Below are 25,350 nucleotides of genomic sequence, written 5' to 3'. Positions count from 1 at the left end.
AGTTAGGTGATCATGTTCGTATAAGTAAGTCGAAAGGGTTATTTGAGAAAGGATATATACCTAATTGGTCAACAGAAGTATTTGTTATTAGTGAAGTTATTCCATCTAATCCGCCTACCTATAGAATTAAAGATTTAGAAGAAGAGGATGTGCAAGGTAGATTTTACGAACCAGAACTATTAAAGACGAGGCATAAAGATGAATACTTGGTAGAAAAGGTGTTGAGAAAGAAAGGTGACAAAGTATACGTTAAATGGTTAGGGTTTGATGATTCGCATAATAGTTGGATAGATAAAAGTAATGTTGTAGTGTAAATATAAATGTTATCTTTTATGGTTATTCCATAAAAGGCTGGTTTAAATGAGATAAGGGGTAACGAAACGATACCCCCCATAACATATATTTCCAGGGTCGGTATTCGTAGGGATGACTTTAAGATTAGTAAGAAGTAAGAAACTACTTGAATATTTTGATAAAAATTAGCTGGCCTACATCCCGGCCAGCAAAACTCAACGTATTATATAGAGCCAAAAAAGGTACAAACAGTGATCAAAGATTTACAATAACAAAATAAGTGGACCGAATTCGAGCTACTTTGAAAATTCATAAGAACTCATAGCATATATTTCCAGCGCTTGTATTCGAGCTGCGGAAATTATCAAAAAAAGGCGATGGGGACGATTCTACCAACTGCTCTATGTACACAATCAAAGGTGGAGAAAGGCTTGATAACTGGTTGAGAAATAAAGAATCACAGGAGTTGATAAGATACTACAATCAAAAAATAAGCAACTCCTCATATACGAGGGATTGCTCCAAAACAAAGTTACATACAAACAAATATGAATCCTCGAAACGGGAACCCACGTTAATCCACAACAACATACAATCTTCATTAACGAGATAAGCGGTCTAGATTAGACCACTTCAAAGAAGCGACGTATGCATGTTGTGTCAGAGTGGTGGTAAAGAGTATAAAAATTGGTTTCAAAATAAACAATCCAAGGAATTGATAGAATACTATAATGAAAAAACCGGTAGCTGGAATCCCATCGGGCGCTCTACATATCAAATAACAGGAGGAGATAAAGAAACAAATACAATTATTTGCTGGGGAGCTGCAAAACCGTTTGACAACTGACTGAAAAATAAAGATTCTAAAGAATTATTGGAATACTACAATGAAAAATTAGCTTCCTATAATTGTAGGAGGCTAAATTTAACGTATTATTTCAAAAAATTAGCTGGCTTACATCTAAGCCACCAAAACTCATCTTACACAGTAAAACTAGGTTGACGAAAATGAAGTTAAAAAACAACATTTTCTATATAATAAATATGAATACTATGGATAGTTCTCTTAGTTTAAACGATATTTGCTATGTACAGATGAAAGATAACTATTGGTATGGTATCTTCGGTGATTTTAAATTGATTATAGATAAGAGTACAGGATACTTCAATGCTACCAGGCTGTGTCAGAGTGGTGGTAAGAGGTTTGACAACTGGCTGAAAAATAAAGATTCTAAAGAACTAATAGAGTATATTTCATCTACTCTCATAATAGGAGATGAAATTATCAAAACAATAACAGGAGGTAAAGGTGAAACATGGAGCGAAATAAGAGGAACATATGTATGTAAAGAGTTGATTCTGGATATATCTCGATGGGTTTCTCCTGAGTTTTACCTTAAATGCAATCAAATCATTATCGACTATTACACAAAAGACTTTAGACAATATAGAGAAAACCAAGAAGAATTGCAATCAAGAGTAGAAGAGATAAAACAAGTAATGGAAAGATTAAAAATAGAAAACAAAGAACAAGCACAAGAAATATCAAAACTCAAGTCAATAGCTGCAGAACATACAGAAGATCCAGGGAAAGTACACAAACTAGTTATTATTAAAAAGAACCTCACGGCTGGTCAGCTTCAAGACATAGTAGACAAGTACGACACAGACAAACACGATCAGGTTAGGCGTTACGAGTCATACAAATATTGGGTTGGAAGGGTTCAGCAGCGAAACATCAAAGCAAGACTTCAGTGTCTCAAAGAAAAGTACCCAAGCATGTCAGTGTTATCAGAAACCAAAGATCCAAATTCGGTCAACCTCCTAAACAAAGTCAAAGAAAAATACAGCTGTGTTGTTTCGTATGGTTGTCATGTGGATATTGAAGAAGACGACGAGTTTGTTGTTGATTTGTTTTTGAGTATAAGAGACAATTAACAATAAGTTGTGTGTTTAGATATTTGTAAAGGTAACAACTTTTATGGTATAATAGCCATAAAAGATAATTAGTTATACATTACCCTCTGCTGCAACAGTGAATGCTACATTCAACATATCACCTAAATTGGGATTATTATGATATTTTCTTATTATAGCTCTCCAATCTACGTAATGTCTAAATAAATATATAAAGTCTACAGAGAGGTGTTGATAAATTGAAATGTTATGCCAATGAACTCTGTCTTTGAACTCTGCAATAAATCCTTCTGTTAAATTTTGAGACATTGAAATCATTTCCCAATCTACTTTGTCAGCGTAATCTCTTATAAGGTTTTCTGATAATTGATGAGTTCCAGATAAGCACCACCAATGAACTCTATCTGCATGTTTTCGTATAAAGGCTTCAGAGAGTTTGTTTTTATAAGATATAGCATGAAAATCAACTTTATCTATAAACTCATTAATAAATTCTTCAGATAGCTTTTGATTATACGATACTTCTTTCCAATCAACTCTATCTGCAAATTCTCTTATAAAGTCTTCTGATAAGTCTTGGCTTCCTGAAATAATCTCCCAATCAACTTTATCAGCTAATTCTCTTATAAACTCTTCCGACAAATTTTTCCATAAACATATTTCGCTCAAATTAACTTTATGCAGATATTTGCGTATGAAGTCTTCTGTAATGTGATCATAGTTATATTCCTCCTCATAATCATCATAACCTATAGATAACCATTGTTCATCAGTCAGTGAATCTAATATCTCATCAGACAAGTCCATAACGTTTGCATAGAGAATGTTTTGTATAAGAAATGAGTTGTTTTCTTTAGTGGCTTTCTTGAACAAATGATCTAACATACCTATGGACACGCTAAAATTTATTTTGTCTTCATCATTATAACCACCAATATCTAAATATTTACATACACAATCAAATACAGGTTTGTAAGATAATATTTCCTTAGCAGTAGTCATGTTCGTTTTTATTCTTAGATTTTTAAAATTTATTTCATTTTTGTTGGTTTTGTATATAATAAATATGGAGAAAGAATTTGATTTATTACATGATAGACTTAACCTTATTCATGAAGATCTTAAGCTCTTAGCAGCACTACTAGAGAAGCAAATACTGTTGAAGGAAAAAGAATTATTAATAATGCAACAAAAATCATCTGATTTGAGTAGTGATGATGAATATAAATATGGTAGTGATGATGATTATGATGATGATGATGATGAGTAAGTTTACAAAAATGATTTAATTTTAATATGTGTATATGTGACTTTGATGGGTTAATCCCATAAAAGCCGTGTTCTAATACAACGCGTAATATGTAGACAATGGTAGGAGTGTACAATGTTAAGCGTTGTATTAGGACAAATGAAAATGAACTGAAATAACCCGGTGAAGATAACAATTGAAGAGTATAAAGATTTTCTATAGTATAAATAAGATGAGTAATTATAGCAAGTTTACTGTAATAGTGTTAAGACGACAATGTAAAGAGAGAGGAATCAGAAGATATTCCCGATTACGAAAAGCAGAACTGATAGACCTTCTTAAACAACATGACGATGAACAAAGCAGGAGACAGATTAGAAATATATTCCCATTTAAAGAAGAAGTAATTGAAAGACCAAAACCGAAAAGACCTAAGCTAAAAGTTGAATTGAAAGAAACATCATTGAAATATAGATTACAGACATTTAGAATAGAAAACATTGATGGATATAAAGATCCTTTGAAATTCTTAAATGCAAGTAGTAGAATTGTTAAAAATAAAATCAAGGACAGTTTTAAACTTTTCAATGCGCTTAAAGTTAATATGTCATTTATTTGTAAATTTAAAAAAGAAAATACGATACAAGAACATAATTTTAAAACTTCAAATGAAATAATACTCGAATTTACAGATTTAGATGACTTTTGTAAAAAGCTTCATTCAAACTCATAAGAGAAACGGAAGAGTTTCAAAGTAAAGGATCTGGATGGATGTTACATTCTATAGACTTTTTAGAATTAAGAATTAATAAGTATGTATCAATGAGAGGTTCCTCTTACATAGAACTTCCATACATGATTAAGAAGAGAAGAGCATGTGTTAATATAAAGAATAATGATCAAAAATGTTTCCTATACTCAGTCATATCTGCATTATATCCAGTTAAACATGGGCAGCATGGAGACAGGGTCTCTACATATAAAAAACATGAAGATAAGTTTAAAGATGTTTTTAAAGATATCCCATTTCCTGTACAAATTACTGATATAGCCAAGTTTGAAAAGAGAACTGATATTTCCATTAGTGTATTTAGTTTTGATCATAACTATTCAATTTTCCCACTTCGAATCGCACAAGAAAAGAAAGAAAAACATATTCATCTGTTATATCTTAAAAGCGAAAAGAAAACTCATTTTTGTTGGATTAAAGACTTGTGGAAGCTTGTAGGCAGTCAAATAACTAAAGATGGTCATAAAAGATTCCTATGTGAAAGATGTTTAGCTAAGCATTTTAAATCAGAAGAGTTATTAAAAGAGCATGAAAAATACTGTGGATTATATTCAGCTGCAAAAATCGTTTTACCAAAAGAATGGAATAAGGTACTTGAATTTATTAATTATAAACGATCTTTGAGAATTCCGTTTACAATTATTGCTGACTTTGAATCACTATTAAAGGAAATTATTACATGCCAACCTGATCCAGAAAGATCTTATTCAAACGCATATCAAGAACATAAACCAAATAGTTTTACATACTATGTCAAAAGCACTTTAGATTCTTATAAAAGCAAACCAGTAGAATATATAGGAGATAATGTATCAGATGTATTTGTAGAAAAATTAAAAGAAGAAGCTATTAAAATTGCAAAGATTTATGATACTTATAAACCTATGAATCGCTTTACAGAAGAAGAAAGAAATATATTTGAATCATCTGAAAAATGTCATATTTGTGAAAGAACTTTTGAAGAACTTCCACGCTTATTAGAAAAGAAAATAGAAAGGTTAAATATTTTAACTAGTTATTTAAAAAAGAAAATCGAAGAAGGTTATAAACATCTAGAAGAGGAATTGTATATGAAAAAAGATGATGATATTGATGATATAGATGACATATTAATGGATATAAAAGAGCAAAAGGAGGATATAGAAGTTATACTTGATGAATGTACTAAAGAATTGAAAAAGACTATAAACAATATAAAATCATGTATAACCAAAGTTGCTGATCATGATCATTTAACTGGAAAATTTAGAGGAGCTGCTCATTCTTATTGTAACATAAAATATACAAACCCAAGATTTATTCCTGTGTTCATTCATAACTTATCTGGATACGATACACATCTATTTATAAAAAGTTTAGGAGGCGGAGAATTAGAAGAAAAGATAACTATAATACCTAACACAGAAGAGAAGTATATTACATTCTCAAAAACGATAAAATACAAGAATAAAGAAAATAAAGAACGATCAATCCAATTAAGATTTGTAGATTCGTTTAGATTTTTATCAAGAAGTCTAGCTGAATTAGCAAAAAATTTAAAACCAGAACAATTTAGAGAAACATTAAAATTCTTTCCTAAAAATGTAATTGATTTAGTAAAAAGAAAAGGTATCTATCCATATGATTATGCTGATTCACCTGAAAAACTAGATGAACCTGTTCCACTATCTAGAGACAAGTTTAAGAATAGATTAACAGGAGAAGATATAAGTGACGAGGATTATAACCATCATCTATTAATCTGTAAGATATTCAATTTAAAAACCTTAAGAGAATATACTCAATTCTACAACAAAACAGATGTACTTCAATTAACAGACATTATTGAAAACTTCAGAGATACAGCTCTTAATACATATAAATTAGATTCTGCATGGTATTTCACAAGTCCAGGCTTCTTCTGGGATGCAATGTTAAAGATGACACAACAAAAATTAGAATTGTTAACTGATTATGATAAACTGCTCTTTATAGAAAAAGGTATAAGAGGTGGAATTTCCCAATGTTCAAATAGATATGCAGTAGCTAATAATAAGTATCTAGAAAATTATAATCCTAAAGAGAAAAGTTCTTACATAATGTACATGGATGCAAATAACGAATATGGATGGGCTATGAATCATCATATGCCTTATCGAGAATTCGAATGGAAAAAGGTTATTAATGGTGTAAATGATAAATACTGGATAAATAAAATATTAAAGACAGACGATGAGTCTAATACTGGGTATATACTAGAAGTCGATTTAGAGTATCCAAAAGAACTTCATAATAAACATTCAGATTTGCCATTAGCTCCTGAAAATTATATAAACAACAAGAAACTTCCAAAATTATTAACAACACTTTACGATAAAGAAAACTATATATTGCATTATCAAAATTTAAAATTCTGTGTCACAAGGTCTCAAAATTAAAAAGATACATAAAATATTAGAATTTAAACAATCAGACTGGTTAAAGAAATATATAGAATTAAATACAGAACTTAGATCGCATGCAAGGAATGATTTTGAAAAAGACTTCTATAAACTAGCGAATAATGCAGTATTTGGAAAGACTATGGAAAACATAAGAAAGAGAGTAGATATAAGACTAGCACATAATGTAGAATTAGCAGAGAAACTAATAGCTAAATCTACTTTTAAAGATAGAACTATATTTTCCGAAGATCTAGCTGCTATTCATATGTATAAGACAAAAATTACTTTTAACAAGCCTATCTATGTTGGGATGTCTGTTCTGGATATATCTAAAATTTGTCTATATGATTTCTATTACAATGTGTTGAATAAATATGGAGATAAAGTCAAACTATTAATGAGTGACACAGACTCGGTTATAGCACATATAGAAACAGAAGATGTATATGAGGATATGAAAGCTATGTATGAGCATCTAGATACATCTGATTACAAAGATAATAACAAATATGGGATAAAACAAGTTAACAAGAAAGTGTTAGGAAAATTCAAAGATGAACTGAAAGTTGAAATCATAGGAAAAGTAGTAGGTCTCAAATCAAAGATGTATTCAATACAAGCACCTCAAATAGACCTCGAAGATAAAGACTTTAAAAGTAAATTTGATAAAGACAAATGTTGTAAAAAGGCAAAAGGAATAAAATCGAATATTGTTAAATCAGAAATAACTTTCAAAGATTACGAAGATTGTGTCTTAAAAGATTATGAATTATATAAAATGCAAAATACTATTAGGAGTAAAAGACATAATGTATATTCAGTAGAAGAAAACTAGCTAGCATTAAGCTCTTACGATGACAAAAGATACATATTAGAAGATGGGATACATACTCTAGCTTGGGGTCATTATTCGATAGATTTAAGGAAAGAAGATTTACTAACAAAGCTAAAAGAACTAATGGATAGCTATATCAAAGGGAGACAAGAAAAAGAAAAGCGAAGAATAGAAAGTTTAAGAAATGTTTAGATATAAGTTTTAGATGTAAGTTTAAGAAATGTTTAGATATAAGTTTTAGATGTAAGTTTAGGTGTAAAATTCTTTTATGGTTATATATCATAAAAGTAGATTGAAGATGTATCCTGTATGGGGTCAATATGGGGAAGATGTAATTTTCGATGTGTACAATTAGATTCTATGCTGGGGGATTTCATATATAAAAAAGCCTGGTTTGAGGAAGTGGCCCCAAACTGGTTTTATGAATACTACTTACTTCCTACCTTTTATTTCTTTTGTTCGCTAAATGTATGTGATTATATTATGTGGTTATTTGAAGTAATCTAAGTAATCTATGTGTGCATGTGATGTGATGCGCGCGCGCGCGCGTGTGTGTGTGTGTGTATGTGTGTGTACGTATGATTGGGAGTGTTTTTATATATTTTATTATTATTATTGTATTACTAATTATAATACTATTATATTGCATGGTCAAGTGGGAGACAAGGCAGGAGCCTTAACTTCGCCATGTAAAATAAGACTAAATAAATAAATAAATAAAATCTAATCCCAGGGTGGCGGTAGTATAGCTGAGTTCCGTTGCTGGTAGGCTCCAGTTCAGAGACCTTATTCAAGATGGTGGATAAAATTCAAATTTGTACACGGAACAGTGTGTACTAATAGAGTTTCTAATGAAGAAAGGCTTCCTAGAATGTTTCAGACGTACTGGGAAATGTTTCTATGTCGAAGCCTTCCAGGCATTGATAAATACAGGGTAAGGCTGCATTCATAGCTTAATATTAATAGCATACCGCATTCAATTAACTGCCTTTTATTCATTACTCTTTATGTGAAGCAGTAGTTGTAAGTATGCTATTTCTTACTTTGTAAATCATTGTTTGATTGGATTAATAATCGTTTGAATATGACTGTATTAAAATTATGCCCCCACAGCACAATACATTCATATCAGCAGCGTTGGAAGCTGTTCGTAACTCGTCGTAACATACTGCCTGGTATATTGCTGACGGCAGTTCTGATACGGTCTTTCAACTCAGGAATAGTGGCGTAGCGTGTTCGGAATACTTCTTACTTGAGGTAGCCCCAAAGAAAGAAATCAACACATGTGAGGTCGGGTGATCGTGACGGCCAGATGTCACCAGAACGAGAAATTACTTTCCGCGGGATGGTCTGTCCCAAGAAAGGCAAGCAAATTCCAGATGTATGTGAGGTCACTCCGTCTTGTGGAAACCACAATTGGTCCATGTCCACATTCTACATTCGTAATTGAGGAACAACGAAGTCTTGCAGCGACACGAAAGTTTGCAAAGACTTGATGTGCACTTCATGCGAGTTTACGTAACTCCAGTAACGCAAATTCTGTCTATTCACATATCACATATATGGATAACTCAAAATGCGCTTATCTGAGATCATTATGATTTATTTCTGTATGTTCACAAGCAGATCACGAATGGTTATGCAGAATTGATTTCGTGAAACGCAATCGCGATGCTAAATTTCATTAACAATTTGCATCTTATACGAGTGAAAATGAAGATCTTTCTGGAATATTATGAATGAGTGATCAGACATTTGTAATCATTAGGAATGCGGACGAACAGATCTTTTTTGAGCTACGCAATATTGCAGCACAAACATTGCCGATGGTTTCGGAGGCCGCACAGTTCTTTCGTTCTTCCGGATTTGCTATTGCAAGCAGAAGCTGTTAATCTAAAATGAACGTACCCATCTTACAATGGTCTGTCCCTTGGAAATTTCCCATGACCCACACGTTGGAGTGTTGCCTGAATAGACTTTGGGTAGCAATTAGAGAGTCATTATTCTTGAAATAATTTTCAATGACAAAGGCACCTTACTCTGCATTTCACCGATCCATGTCGAACTAACAGCCAAAATGACAGCTCACTAGTATACAAATGCTGCATCAGATGGCGTGCATTCACACATTACGTCATTGTACTACGCGAATCAAATTACGCTGTGAGCCTGCTGCAGCTCATGTATAATTGTAGCAAAGGATTATGTGACAAAAAAAATAGTTTCTAACACTTCATTTTTTTAAGGTTCCGAATTGACTTGAACCTTTTGTATTTATTTGAATTTAAAAAATCATACACTCAATTTAAGGATCAAAAACAATTATTACCTATTTCTCATCGAACAGAATTGAAATAACTCAATTTTTTACTTAATGAATAATTGAGGAGTTCATTTTAGATAGGAACATTTTCATCTTCAGTTTCTTTGGTAAATTGACTTTTAACGATTTCAGAATTTATGGCACGAACTCTGTCGAATTATTTGATAAAATGGGAAAGTTTTGGGAAAGAAATCGCAATGAAATGTTAGTTGTATCCATAGAAGAGAAATATAAGCACCTGATTTATCCTCTGCTTTCTATAGTAACAATTGTGGAACATTTGAAGGATTGAGAAACCGTTAAAATTCAATTTCGAAAAAAAGTTCCTTTTTGAGAATAAGCTCCTCAATTTAAGATTTCCGGGAGCGCGGTGGCTCAGTGGTAGAGCGTTCACCTCTGGTGCTTGGGGTTCGATCCCAGCCCCCGCCAAGTGAACTTTGTGGTGGACAAACACCGTGCTCGTGGGTTTTCTCGGGGTTCTCCCGTTTCCTCCCACTTTCTTCATTCCACCATTTTCATCCATCTCTCATTATCACCGTCTCCTTTAGCCTCACCGGCATAACCGTGGGACGTAAAACTTAAAGATTTCATTTTCAATTTAAGATTTCAAGGGTTAAAGTATCAAATGAAATTAAATTCTTAAGTTTTACCTTCCACGGTTATGATGGGTAGGGTAAAGGAGACAATGAAGATGAGAAATGTATGAAATAGTAGAATGAAGAAAGTGGAAGGAAACGGGAGAACCTCGAGAAACACCACGCACACGGTGTTTGTCCATCAGTAAGTTCACTTGACGCAAGCTGGGACCGAACTAGGAACCCCAGGTGCCGGAGATGAACGCTCTACCACTGAGCCACCACAGTCTGTAAAGGTTAAAGTATTATCTAATAAAATATTATCTAATATGTTTAACACAATTCAAAAGCATTCCACACTTTTTTAACAGTAATATAATTATATAGTTTTACCTTGGTCAGTGTTTTATGTTCCAAGTACTGTATTGCAATTGCTAGCGATTTCCGTAAATACATATTTCGTCCTCACCTTTGGATATGTAATTACGCTAGAAGTGAATTGTCCTTGCTAAATGTAATTCCTAATTACGGTTAATGCATAGAGTTAAAACAAATAAGCATGTTATCAATTAAAAATAATGGTGATTGTTATTCATATACTTATTCCACTACATTCAGTATTCTTTGAGTTGCTAACTAATTACATGTTGTTGTTATGTAATTAATTTTAATTTATTCCAGTGCATCTTTCCTCATTTAATTCACTTTATTGGTATAATGAATATTATATTATATTAGGAATTATAAAATGTACGAAATTTTCTGTGGTATATTACATCTATTCGCATTGCATTCGACGTAATTATGCATATTTGCTGTCCTTTATCTTTTTCACGTTACCTCCTGCTGAATGTTCTTTATATATATATATATATCATATAACAGCTCCACCACAAGAAATTACATTATCAGGAATGTAATATATAATTTATATAAGCTTTATTACTTAAATGAGGTTAGCACAGAACTTCGATTACAAAAAGCCACAATTATTCGTAAGTTCGGGAAAATGGAAACAAAATCCTTGTTATAACAGGAAGGCGGCTTTGTCTGTCTGCCACGTCAATTCCTACGATGTTATGCAAATCTCAAAATATTTGAGAGTTTCAGGTTGCATAAACATTTAGGCGAAATGATTACATATCCTTAATTCTTATTGAAAACTCACTTGTCATTTACCTAATCTCTAATAGTACACAGTCAGTCTCACAGCTGTCAGTAACTGCAGTGTTTCTTTCAGAAACAATGTTCCGGGGGGGGCACACTTAGTATTTCGGGGGGGGCATTGCTGGTACTATTGTATTTATTATTATATTATAGACGTATTATTTTGGTCTTCACCGGGGGGCACTCTCAGACCCCTCGGGGAAGGGAGGCAGTGTCTCCCAAAAAACATGTCTGGAAGAAACACTGCCTACTTGACGCCAAGGGATAACACAGCGCGCAGACAAGCTGAAGGCATGATGGAATAAGTAGTTTATTTCAGTGACAGAAACGGTAGTATACAAGGCACTATAAAAAATGTTCAGAATTTTCTCGTAAAATTAAGAACATTTACCTTAGACCCCTTAACATCATTTTACTTTCCCTTCTGATCGCAAAGGGATAGGTCGGGCGAGTAAGATGGAAAATGAAATGAAATGAAATAAAATCTTTCTGTTTTACGTCCCATGGTATACCGGCTAGCCTAAAGAAGACGGTGAAGATGAGAAATGAATGAAATAGTGGAATGAAGAAAGTGGGAAAAAACAGGAGAAAACCGATAAAATCCATGCACACCGTGTTTGTCCACCACAAAGTTCACTTGCTGTGAGCTGGGATCGAACTAAAGATCCCATGCACCAGAGGTAAACGATATTAACATTGAGCCACTGCGGCCCCTCTCTTTAATAATAAGTTCAAATCTATTTTGAGACGATATAAGAGTTCAACTCTATTACAGACATCATATGTGAAATGAAATGAAATTTTTGAGTTTTACGTCCCACGATGATGAGAAATGTTTGAAACGGTAGAATGAAGAAAGTGGAAGGAAACGGGAGAACCCGAGGAAACCCAAGCACACGTTGGGAGCAGGGTTTGCACTCAGGACCCCATGCATCAAAGGTAAACGCTCTCCACTGACCCACCGCGGCCCCTTGCATTATATGTGTTCTCTCATAAAGAATTAAGTCACAAACTCTAGCAATAGTTTTCAAAGTTGTGCATGATAACAATCAATGCGAATGTTTGTGATCCTGCAGAAATTCCCAGCCTTCTATTAAGATAAAACTGAGACATTTGGGTGTCTATTAAGATAAAACTGAGACATTTGGGGGTCTATTAAGATAAAACTGAGACATTTGGGGGCCTATTAAGATAAAACTGAGACATTTGGGGGCCTATTAAGATAAAACTGAGACATTTGGGGCCTATTAAGATAAAACTGAGACATTTGGGGGTCTAATAAGATAAAACTGAAACATTTGGAGGTCTATTAAGATAAAACTGAGACATTTGGGGGTCTATTAAGATAAAACTGAGACATTTGGGGGTCTATTAAGATAAAACTGAGACATTTGGGGTCTATTAAGATAAAACTGAGACATTTAGGGGTCTAGTAAGATAAAACTGAGACATTTTGGTGTCTATTAAGATAAAACTGAGACATTTGGGGGTCTATTAAGATAAAACTGAGACATTTGGGGGTCTATTAAGATAAAACTGAGACATTTGGGAGTCTATTAAGATAAAACTGAGACATTTGGGGTCTATTAAGATAAAACTGAGACATTTGGGGGTCTATTAAGATAAAACTGAGACATTTGGGGGTCTATTAAGATAAAACTGAGACATTTGGGTCCTATTAAGATAAAACTGAGACATTTGGGGTCTATTAAGATAAAACTGAGACATTTGGGTCCTATTAAGATAAAACTGAGACATTTGGGGTCTATTAAGATAAAACTGAGACATTTGGGGGTCTATTAAGATAAAACGGAGACATTTGGGTGTCTATTAAGATAAAACTGAGACATTTGGGTATCTATTAAGATAAAACTGAGACATTTGGGTGTCTATTAAGATAAAACTGAGACATTTGGGGGTCTATTAAGATAAAACTGAGACATTTGGGATTCTATTAAGATAAAACTGAGACATTTGGGGATCGATGCTGAATAATGGTGTGTTAATAGCTGCTATTAGAGATCCCTGGTTTCATTTCAGACCATATAAGTTTGCTGTGGACAACATCGTGTCCGTGTGTCTTTTAAGGGTTCTTTCGTTTCCTCCTACTTTAACATTCCACCAATCCTTTTTGTAATCATTCATTAGCCTGAGGGCATAACCCTGAGACATGAAATTAGAATTTTCAGAATTTAAAATAAATTCGGAAATTTCCCTGTTAAATAAATATAGTTTTTATTGAGAAAGTGTACAAATGTATTGCGAAGTAAGTTACGTTAGGAAATTTTAGGGGTCCGGATCCATTAGATCCCGTGGGTGCGCTCCCGCCCGGAAATGATGAACGTTAATTAGTATTTCCTGTTACAAGAGTAATCTCCATAGAGCAAAACAGAAAGAGTTAGCGAGTAATGGCTTTACGATATTGATTCGAGGATCAGGATCTATCTTTGATCTTATTACAACCAGTACCTTTACAGATGCACTTTTGAAGTTTGGGATATTGGATTCGCATAGTTTTGACGTATAGTGTAGTTTCATACTGTGAAACGAAATTAATATGTTGTCAGTAACAAAATACATACATTTTAAAGTCGTAAAGAGTTAGTTTCTTCTCAAAGCCAGCAAATGAAAATTGTTCTTCAAGCATCTATTTTTCTTGTTCTTGATACGATTTATCAATTAGTAAGGTAGGTGCGGATAAATACGCTTGTTAAGGGTGTTGGATTTTTTGTAGCCTTAATTTTCCTGAAGCACAAAGAACAACGCATGTACGTCACGGAGTAGCCTTTTCCGCGTGTAGGAAAAAATGTTACAATGATGCGACTCACTTCTATTTTGTACCCACAGTAAAATAAATTAAAGATGTTACAAGTTGGCATATTTACCAACACATGAAGGTAATTACGCCAAGTCTAGGATACTACTAGAAACATGTAATAAATCTTGCAACTGCTTGCACCATCTGTATTATACGAACTCAAATATTACTACACAACATGGCTGAAGCAAAAAAAAAAATAGAATAACCAAAGTACAAGATGAAGATAAAAAGATAAAATGTAAAAACGATAATCTCCAAAGTTGAAATGAAGTTCCAAAATGAAACTTTTCAGTCCATAAGAAGATAAACAAACAGTATCACTGTACATTGACTTAAATAGACTATACCGATATGCATGGAACATGTGGGACAAATGAAGACACCTTCGTCTTCTGCAGTCAGTCCTGCACAAGCCCTGGCGTATTTCGCTGTACCATGCTTGATATTGATTTAGTAGCCATGAAATCTCAAATACTGAAATTACTAAACAAAATGTTCGTAAAGGAACACGAAATAAGGCGTATATCGCTGTAAACAATCGGCAATGTTCTGAGTTAGCGGTACTAATAACGGATTCTTATCCCTATTAAAATAATAGCGTCCTTCCGCGGAACTTTCCCGAAGCAAACAATACTGCACGGTGTGATGGTCTCAGCGGTATCTTCCGGATTATTAGTTAAATTGGACTTGTCCAAGACTGTGGCACACATTTAAAGTGCATTCTAGCGGATTTCGTCGGAAACGTCCCAGCACTGAACACGGCGTACTTAGATGCACTGGCGTATATACCTGCAGTTACCTTATATGTATTATATTGTCTGTCAATTAATGAAAGAAGGTGTCTGGAATAGCATTGAGAAAATAGCTTCCTCGCTAAGAAAGGGTTGAATGAAAACTCGATTACTATTAGCCGAATTTCTGTAAAAAATATCGTTTTGTTAAGACATCCTATGGGTTCCTAGTAACTGAGTAGTACTCGATTTGTTTTTAAATCTATTTCTGGGTTACTACGATGAAGAATGAAATGAAAACAGTAGGCACTGTTATGTTGTGGGGATGTATTTCGAGTGTTGGTGTGGGTTCCTTGATAGAGGTGCCCAGTCGCATTAAGGCTATGGATTACGTGCCCTTTGTGCATAAAGAGGTGTAGCCATTTGTCCAGTATCTGAGAGATGATCACATCCCAGAGTCTCAGTATCAAGACGAAAATTGCACCGTTCACTGAGCCAGGATTGTGTACGAATGGTAATGCTGAACATGAGGTAGACATCCCACATCTCACCTGGCCCGCGAATTCGCATGATCTCAACGTTATCGAGATTATTTGGAACACATTGGAATGGGCCGTCACCATCCCCCCCAACGTGTCGTTGACCGCTCTATATGACCAGTTGTTCCAGGAATGGACCAAAATGCAATTCCTTGAACGTCATACTCCCCCTATTAACAGATACTAAAAAAATCAAAGCTGTGATTCGCGCCCATGGTGATGTAACACCCTATTGACCAATAAAGTATGCACTCCGTATTTTTTTTAATCCGGAGTGCTACTTTTGGGCAATATCTAATTATCCATACTATGATCCCTCTTCTCGCTAGTGTCGTCTTTTGATGATGGTATCAGTTTCACGTCAATAGTTAGCGTGGTTCTCGTACAGTATCGTTTATTAGAATTACAAGAACATCCATTTTCTCAAAACCTACTCATGAGGATTTGCACTCATTAGGTTCAGCGTAATGTGATCTATGGGTTGTATTAAATATATTGACTAATAAAGACGATTAAATTGCAATAACTTTATCATTGCTCGAATTGATATTGTGTAAAAGGGGATGCGAAAACAACATTCTGGAGAGGAAAGAACGGGAAAAGGGTTGAGCAATCAATCGGTATGGTCGCACGTCGATTGAGCGTAACATATGTGGAGACATATTCGTTCAATCCATCTATAATGTAACGAAGCAGATTATCGGCTAATTGAAATCCAATTAGTTCGACGTTTTGATCCTCGAAAATTAATTGTGCTTGTCATGCATGAATTGTGTGTGTGTCAATGATTAAAAGAAAGGAGGGTGTGGGGAAGGATATCCTTGTAGTATATTTACGAGTGTATGTATATGTGTCGTAATATACCTGTGCCACAAGCTGATATCAAAGGGAAATTGATTAACACTTATTAATTTTCTTGCTTTATCAATCAACTATGCAATTTCCAATGAAACGTCCGGCTTTCTACGTTGAGACCTGGCTTACCTTCTCCCTTCTGAATCTGGGATTACGAAAATTAAAAATGAAACCAGAAATAATTTACACTACTTGTTATGCCTGAGCTTGCGGTCTACTGTACACAATAGATTAAAATCATGCCTAATTAAATGTTTTAATTATTTACATGATTTTATTTCAGTTATTTCACAACCGACATGCAGTAACCTAAATATTAATGCTCAAATTTAAATATAGTTACGTGTTCGTATCCTATCTTGAAATACTTAAGTTTGTTTGTAATTTGCAATTCAAATAATTAAATTGAAACAATATATTTTGTAAGTTGCAATTAAAATAATTAAATTAAAACAATACAGTTCGTTTATAATTTGCAATTCAAATAATTTAATTGAAACAATATAGTTTGAGCTGCAATTAAAATTATTAAATTAAAATATATTTTATAAGTTGCAATTAAAATAATTAAATTAAAACAATATATTTTATAAGTTGCAATTTAATAATTAAATTAAACCAATTCAGTTCATAAGTTGCAATTAAAATGATTGAATTTAAACAATAAAGTTCATAAGTTGCAATTAAAATAATTAAATTGAAACAATATAGTTTGTAAGTTGCAATTAACTCCTTACAATAGTTTTAAATCGATAAATTGCCTGTATGCTAGTGACATCTAGCGTTTCAAGAAGAAACATTACAATTCTCATCTCGTTTTTGAGAACAGAATCGAGATGAGAAGAGAAATTTCCCGATTCACTTGCGCAACACTATTCACCCATGATTTAGATATCTCAAAACACTATTTTAATGTTACATAATTGATAGCGCTAGTAAATTTGCATATAGCAGAAGAAAAATTATTCTTAATTAGCTTTTAACAAATCTTAGTTATAAAATCCGCATTAAATTTACTTCTTGTACAATATGAATGTATGTATTTTTAACTTCACTAAAGTACAATGATAATGCTAAAAACAATGTTCATACTAGTGGACTGTAAGGCTTGATTCGTACACCACATGAATGCAACCAAATATAAATTCACTGTATTTAATGATTACAACTCCAGTTTGCACACAAAATAATACACGAGAATAAACATGTTCACAAGGTCTGTAGTTGTAAATGATTGTTATAAGATGGCTTATTGTTTGTGCTAAAATGTTTGATCTTCGACCATAATATATGGTCCACCAAATCTTCATGTTCTTGCTGCCACACTCACACTATTCACAAAACAATAGAAAAGCGTTAAGCCACCTTAACACTGTTGCCAGCTAAAGGCACACACACTGTTAAACACACAAATAATCCCAAACATACTCCCCCCTGTTGGTCAGCTAAGGTCTGACCAAATAAAACAAAATGATACATATAAATAACGAAACGAACACAAAACTTGAAGAAATATTACAACTGTACTTATTTTTTTATTACACAAATCTCAATTCTAATCCTTGTTATATGGTAATGCAACTAGTTTCTTGATGGAACGTTTATATGTTCCAGTTGTAGTACGAACCGTCACTACACGAACTAAGAAATCCTTTCCTGGGAACACTTTTTCTATGATGCCCAATTTCCACTGCAATGCAGGAATGTTGTCTTCAATCAGCAAAACTACATCTCCGACCTTGAGATTGTGTTGCGGTGAAGTTGTCTTAGAGCGTTGTTGAAGACCATGTAAATAATCTCGGGACCATCTCTTCCAAATGTGTTGTTTTAGTTGTTGTATCTTCTGCCAACGAGATAAGCGGTTGTATGGTAGATCGGTGAGGTTAGGCTCTGGTAAAGCTGTAAGTGTTTCTCCAATTAAGAAATGTCCAGGGGTGAGAACACTAATGTCGTTAGGCTCACTTGATAGCACTGTAAGTGGTCGAGAGTTGAGACAGGCCTCAATCTGTGTGAGTAATGTTGCAAACTCTTCATATGTTAACACTGCACCTTTTGTAATACGAACTAGATGGTATTTCATTGATTTTATACCGGCTTCCCATAGTCCTCCAAAATGCGGCGAATTTGGTGGTATGAAGTGCCACTGAATTCCTTCGGTCGATGTAAAATCATGAACTTGAGAACTAAAATGATCTGATGAAAACAGCTGATACAATTCTTTCAATTCGTTGTTGGCTCCAACGAAATTTGTGCCATTGTCGCTGTATATATTGAGACATCTTCCTCGTCTGGCTATGAATCTGCGTAAAGCTGCTATGAATGACTGCGCACTAAGATCTGTTACTAATTCCAGATGTATTGCCTTGGTGAATAAACAAACAAATAACGCAACATATGCCTTACGTACAGATCTATTTCTAACTGTTCCTGATTTTATGTAAAACGCTCCAGCGTAGTCCACGCCTACGTTTAGGAATGGTCTGGCTTGCTGCACACGAGCTGCTGGCAACTGTCCCATAAGTTGTTTTGAACCACTGGCCTTTAACTTGAAACACGTGAAGCAATGATGGATGACTTGTTTTACCACCTGTTTGCACCTGATGATCCAATATTTCTGGCGTAGTGATGATATTAATAATTGGGATCCAGCATGAAGTAATCTTAAGTGTTCTGCTTCAACTATAAGTTTTGTTAAGTGTTGATTTGAAGGCAGAACTATTTGATGTTTGGCGTCAAACGGAAGCTGACTATTCTCCAATCTTCCTCCAACTCGGATCATGCCTTCACTATCTAAAAATGGATGTAAATTGTTCAATTTACTTCTTGGTGGAACAATGTTTCCATCACGAAGATGCTGTAATTCGCTGTGAAATCCAATTTCTTGTGTCCATTTGATGCAAACATGGAGCGCTGTGTGGAGTTCTTGTACTGAAAGACCTTCTGTTAGTTTGTTTTGCTTGTGTCTGATGTTATGAACAAAACGTCTACAATATGCTATTGTCCTAACTAACCTTGACAATTTTGAGAATCTTGTTATGGTTTCATTGCGCCAATTGTCTAAAGTGACTGTCAATGTTATGGTTCCCTTACTCTCTGGAACTTGATCTGGTTGCAATGAATCCTTACTTGTCACTGACCAATTAGATTCTAAACTAGAAAGCCATTGTGGACCGTGCCACCATAATGAATTGTCCTTTATGGAAACTGCATCTATTCCTCTTGAAATCAAGTCTCCAGGGTTGTCTGAAGAAGTTACATGTTTCCAACAGCTAACGTCAGTTAAGTCTTGAATTTGAGCTACTCTGTTGGCCACGAAAGGTTTCCATTTATTACACGGAGAAGCTAGCCATGCCAACACGATTTGGGAGTCGGTCCATAAATGGACGCTACTTATGTTCAATTTTAAAATTGGTAAAATCTTGTGAACTAATTTTGCCAAAACAACTGCTGCGCATAACTCCAGACGTGGGAGAGTGATTTTCTTGACTGGGGCCACACGTGATTTAGCACATAATAACTTAACTGATATTTCTCCTTGTTGATTGATTGATCGCATATAAATGCAAGCTCCATATGCTCTTTGAGAAGCATCTGAAAAACCATGGATCTGAATCTCCGCTATGTCTCCTTGAACGAGTACATATCTATCAAATTTAATCTGATTGATTAATGGAAGTTGCTTGTACAATTGAGTCCATTTCTCTGCCAATTCCATTGGTATACTGTCGTCCCATTGAACCTTTTGCCGCCACAATTCTTGCAAAAATATTTTGTATGAAATGACAACTGGTGAAATTACTCCTAATGGATCGAATATAGTGGCAATGATTGAAGCAATCTGGCGTTTAGTAATGCACTCTTGAACCTTCACTGGTGTCGTCTTGCTTTCAACGAGAAACATATCCTTGTCTGGATGCCATGACAATCCTAATGCCTTGACGCCTTGCCCTTCGTGGAACTGGATTGGACGCTGCACTTCTCGAAGTTCTGGCGAGATGGATCCCAATAACCTTGGATCATTCGAACTCCATTTCCTAAGTGTAAAACCTCCCTTTCCCAGTAGCTCTATCAATTGCTTCTGGACCTCTAGAGCTTGCTGTATGTTGCTCATGCCACTACAAACATCGTCAATATAGAAATCTCGACGTAATATTTCTGATGCTACAGGGTAATTATGCTCTTCTTCGTCTGCTAATTGCTGTAGGCATCTTGTGGCCACAAATGAAGCACACACCGTACCATACGTTAGTGTTTTCAACTCAAAAACTTGAATCGGTTCATTTCTAGATCTTCTCCACAATATACGTTGTAATGGCGTGTCTTCTGGATGAACATTGACCATGCGATACATCTTAGCGATATCTGCAGTGAATACTATCGAATGAGTTCTAAAGCGCAAAATGATAGAAAACAAATCTTGCTGTATTGTAGGACCAACTAAGAGAATGTCGTTGAGGCTTTTTCCGCTGTCAGATTTTGCTGAAGCATCAAACACTACACGGAGCTTCGTTGTAGAGCTTGTAGGCTTAAAAACTGCATGATGTGGCAAATAGTATGCAACGCTGACGTCCTCCTTTTTACGCTCATCTATCCTTACCATGTGACCAAGATCTTCATATTCTTGCATGAATTCTGTATATTTAGCTTCAAAATCCGGGTGTTGATCGAATCTTCTTTCCAATTGCTTTAATCTAACCAATGCCTGCTGATAAGAATCACCTAAAACTGTACGATCTTCAAGCAAAGGCAATCGTACAATGAAACGCCCTGTATGATCTCTTGTTGTATTCTGAACGAAATGTCGCTCACATGCAAGCTCTTCGCTTGATCTAGGTGTAACGGTAATTTCTTCTAGTTCCCAGAATTTTTGAAGTTGTTGCTGTAGATCTATGTTTGTCTTCACAAAACATGTTGTTAATGGAATATGGGGATCACGTTCTTGAGGAATACGTCCTGCCACGATCCATCCCAATTCTGTCTCCTGAAGCACTGGAAAATCACCTGGCCGTGTTTTGTGTCCTGACTTCATAATTATGTAGAGTACTTCCGCACCTAAAAGAATATCTATGTCTCCAGGCGTATTAAAAGTAGGATCTGCTAGAACAGTGTCCTTGGGAATGTTCCAATCGTCACAATTAATTCTTTCTTCCGGTAGTTTACTTGTAATGTGAGGGAGAACTGAACAACTTATATTCAATGAAAATGTGTTAACACATGAACGGACACAAATATCTACAGAGTACTTTGTATTAGAAATTGCTTGATTTATACCTTGAATTGGAGTATACTGTCTATACCGTTTGATGTTCAATTGTTGCACCAAATTCTCTGTTACGAAATTGGTCTGACTAGCACTGTCTAGAAGCGCGCGACAAGGAATCAAATTTCCCTTATTATCCCTTACTTTTACTATTGCAGTAGATAACAACACTCTTGCGTTAGGCCTAGCCTTTAATGCACAATATGACACTTGCCCTAAATTTTCACTGGAATCTGAGTTGTTACTACGCTCTTGCACCTTGGCACTGCTTACACTTGGAAATCGCACTGATTTGTCCTTTGTTACGTCTACATGCAATAATGTATTGTGCTTTTTGGAACACTTTTTACAACCTCTCGATTTACAATTCTTCAAAAAATGATTACTTTTCAAACAATTCATGCATAATTTATTTTTACGAATGCACTCTAATTTTTGGCTGTGTCCCGCATTCACAAAAGACGAACAAGAATATAAGGGATGCTGGCTATTACAAAATTCGCATGCATTTGAAAATGTTGATAAATAAGTCTTTGATGACTGAATACTTTTTGCTTGTTTGTTTTGTACGCTACTACCCTGCTTCACACCATCAATACTAGTTCTCATGTTCTCAAGCACCTGACAACGTTTCTCGAGAAACGAAAAGAATTCTGATAAAGCAGGAAAATTAGAATTCGTATTTTGAAGCTCCCATGACTTTCTAGTACTAGCGTCTAATTTTGATACAAAGTGTTGGGTCAAAATTACGTCTGTGAGGTTTACGTTTGGCTCAAGTGCTTGTAGCGCATTTATATTGCTAGTAGCTGTATTTATAAAAGCGCGAAGTTCACTTACATTTTCTTTATACACTGGCTTGATTTGTAGTATTTCGTGAATGTAAGAAGAAGCAATTAGCTTTTTATTTGAATACCTGTCAACGAGTAATTGCCATGCTACTGAATAATTTGTTTCGGTAATTGGTAAATTTTCAATTAGGTTTAACGCTTCGCCCTTAAGAGAAGTTCGGAGGTACTGAAACTTCTGTACTGTGGAAATGTCTTTATTCTCGTGAATAAGAGATGTAAAAGTGTCCTTATATGATAACCAATGTTTACAGTTCCCGTCAAATGCAGGCAACTGTATGACCGGTAATTTAACTTGTGCGCTACTGCTAGTGCTATTATTAACAGCTGATTCTTTATTTCCATGCTTTAAAACAAGTGCTTGCATTTGAGCCTCTAAAGAAAAATACACATTTTCAATTTCTGCACGAGCGTTAACTGCTTCCGCTTCGGGTTCGATTTGATCAATTTCAATAGTATCTTGCACCTCCTGCAACTTTGACCAGACGTTATTTAGATGTTTTAAGCGTGCACGTATTTCTTCTATATTGCCTTCATTTGGATCAAAGGCCTGAACAAAAGTGTTTATTCTGGTTAACTGGCCTCTGTATGCAGATCTTTGCCTTAAAAGACGCTGGTGCGATTCAGTCATGATTAAATGCTACGCAGAAATATGAAGAATAAAAACTACTGACCTGAAGTTGATGTTTTGTTTTCTTTTTTTACCTATGAAATATACTCCAGAAGCGTGGTCCTGGTACAACAGCTGTCCGCCTACACAAAACGTGATTATTGTCCAACGTACGTGATAGCACCACATATAGGTCGACACAAACACATTTCTCTTCACAACAGCACAGAACAATTCTCAGAAATCTTTGCACTCATGTGGCCCGGATAGGACCAACTGTACAATATGAATGTATGTATTTTTAACTTCACTAAAGTACAATGATAATGCTAAAAACAATGTTCATACTAGTGGACTGTAAGGCTTGATTCGTACACCACATGAATGCAACCAAATATAAATTCACTGTATTTAATGATTACAACTCCAGTTTGCACACAAAATAATACACGAGAATAAACATGTTCACAAGGTCTGTAGTTGTAAATGATTGTTATAAGATGGCTTATTGTTTGTGCTAAAATGTTTGATCTTCGACCATAATATATGGTCCACCAAATCTTCATGTTCTTGCTGCCACACTCACACTATTCACAAAACAATAGAAAAGCGTTAAGCCACCTTAACACTGTTGCCAGCTAAAGGCACACACACTGTTAAACACACAAATAATCCCAAACACTTCTCTAAACAGATTTGTTAAATCAAAGCCCAAAATTTGTTGGCCAATAAGTCGGAAACTAAAAGTCTTCATTTGACTACATTTGAAATGTTGATAGATCTTAGCATGCTTAATATGTTTATGAAATACCATTGGATATAGGCATTTGGTTTTTGAGTTATTGGTTCCCAGGTTTGATTCCCGGTGGGGATACTCGCTCGAAAACTGTGTTTAAAAAACCTTTTACAGGGCCAGCCATCATAAGTGTGATTTTTTCCGGATTTTCCTCATTTACACCAGGAAAATGCCAGGATATACCTAACGTACAGGTTCCAGGTCGTCTCCTTCCCTTCCCAATCCTCTCTTCCATGTCTTTCCTCGGATAGTGTGATCGCCGAGGGATGTCATTCCTCATACATTTACGAGCTAACATTGCCACAGATGCCGAAAGCCCAAAAATCTAATTCCTAATCCGATTGCTAATTGAGCTAATTGGGCTATTAGACGTGGGATTTGGACTCAAATAACCCAACTTCAATGACAAATAACTCAATATGCACAAACACAATATTTCAGAAAACACATTACTGTATTTCATATTCGTAGTAAGCTCGTGAAGGTATAGAATACTACCATGCCAAATGTGGTCAAGGTGAAGGACGATGGCTCAGTGGTACAGCGGTTGCCTCTGGTGTATGGGGTGCCTGGTTCGATCCCAGGTAAGTACGTTTATGGTGGACAACGGAGTGTCTGTGGGTTTTTCTCAGCGTACTCTCGTTTAATCGCACATACCCATTGCACCAATTCTCCCATTATCATTCATTTGCTTTATTCATCGTCGCCCTTAGCCTTAAGGGATATTACTGTAGGACGTTAGGCAAAAATTTCATTTCATTTTAAAATATGGAAGCAACTAAACTTTCTTTTAAAAGAGTTCAGTATAAAAGGGAAACAAGATTTAGAAGCAGCAAAATTATCTTTTTAAAGATTGACTGTAAAAAAAGTGGAGAACTTTGGTTGAGGTTAGTCTCAGACGAAACATTAACATACACATTTTTCTAATAACGTTAGCCTTACTATTTTGTAATCTTGTATAACGGAAGTGGTCTGCATTATACGCACACTGAAATACTACATATACATTTCGTCGAATATTAAGTGATAGTATCAGCAAATATCGATATATTAATTCAAATTGTTTGAATTGAAAATGACTGCTAATAGCGCCCACCTCTGCGCCTTCGGTCTGTATCTGCTATCGCTCTGTTCGCTTCGGCTTATTCGCTTTCCACAGACCAAGAAGAAAAGCCTTCTGTTAAACATTTTACACCCAAGAAGTTACACACACTGATAAACGTACACTGAGAAAAAAAAATGTAGGTGGCGTACTTAGAAAGAAAGGTTACGTGCGTAATTCCTGTAGTTTTTGGACTTAACGTACAGCAGACGTATAAC

At 34.9% G+C, this 25,350-nt stretch overlaps 1 protein-coding gene across 1 annotated transcript; it reads right to left on the bottom strand.

Moving 5' to 3' along the window:
• Positions 1-18,074: 18,074 nt before the first annotated feature.
• On the bottom strand, positions 18,075-24,328 carry LOC145672015 (uncharacterized). The gene is made up of 2 exons (XM_081741202.1): positions 24,223-24,328; positions 18,075-22,087 (listed from the first exon to the last, which is right to left on the bottom strand). Exons 1-2 carry the CDS (start codon positions 24,326-24,328, stop codon positions 18,075-18,077), a joined length of 4,119 nt encoding a protein of 1,372 aa, XP_081597328.1.
• Between the last annotated feature and the right edge of the window lie 1,022 nt (positions 24,329-25,350).

This window comes from Thermobia domestica, chromosome 15 (assembly GCF_964235325.1).
Source record: "Thermobia domestica chromosome 15, izTheDome1.hap1.1, whole genome shotgun sequence".
Classification (NCBI taxonomy): domain Eukaryota; kingdom Metazoa; phylum Arthropoda; class Insecta; order Zygentoma; family Lepismatidae; genus Thermobia; species Thermobia domestica.
The sequence above is the reverse complement of the archived record's forward strand: the minus strand, read 5'-3'. Positions and strand labels throughout refer to the sequence as shown.

What these genes read in the sequence shown, in the direction of transcription:
- LOC145672015 (XM_081741202.1), bottom strand. Translation starts at nt 24,328, where the DNA reads ATGTTAGCTCGTAAATGTATGAGGAATGACATCCCTCGGCGATCACAC. An exon ending in AAGGAGACGACCTGGAACCT is followed by an intron (nt 22,088 to 24,222) that starts GTACGTTAGGTA and finishes TATTGCATGTAG; the next exon opens with ACGTAACAAAGGACAAATCA.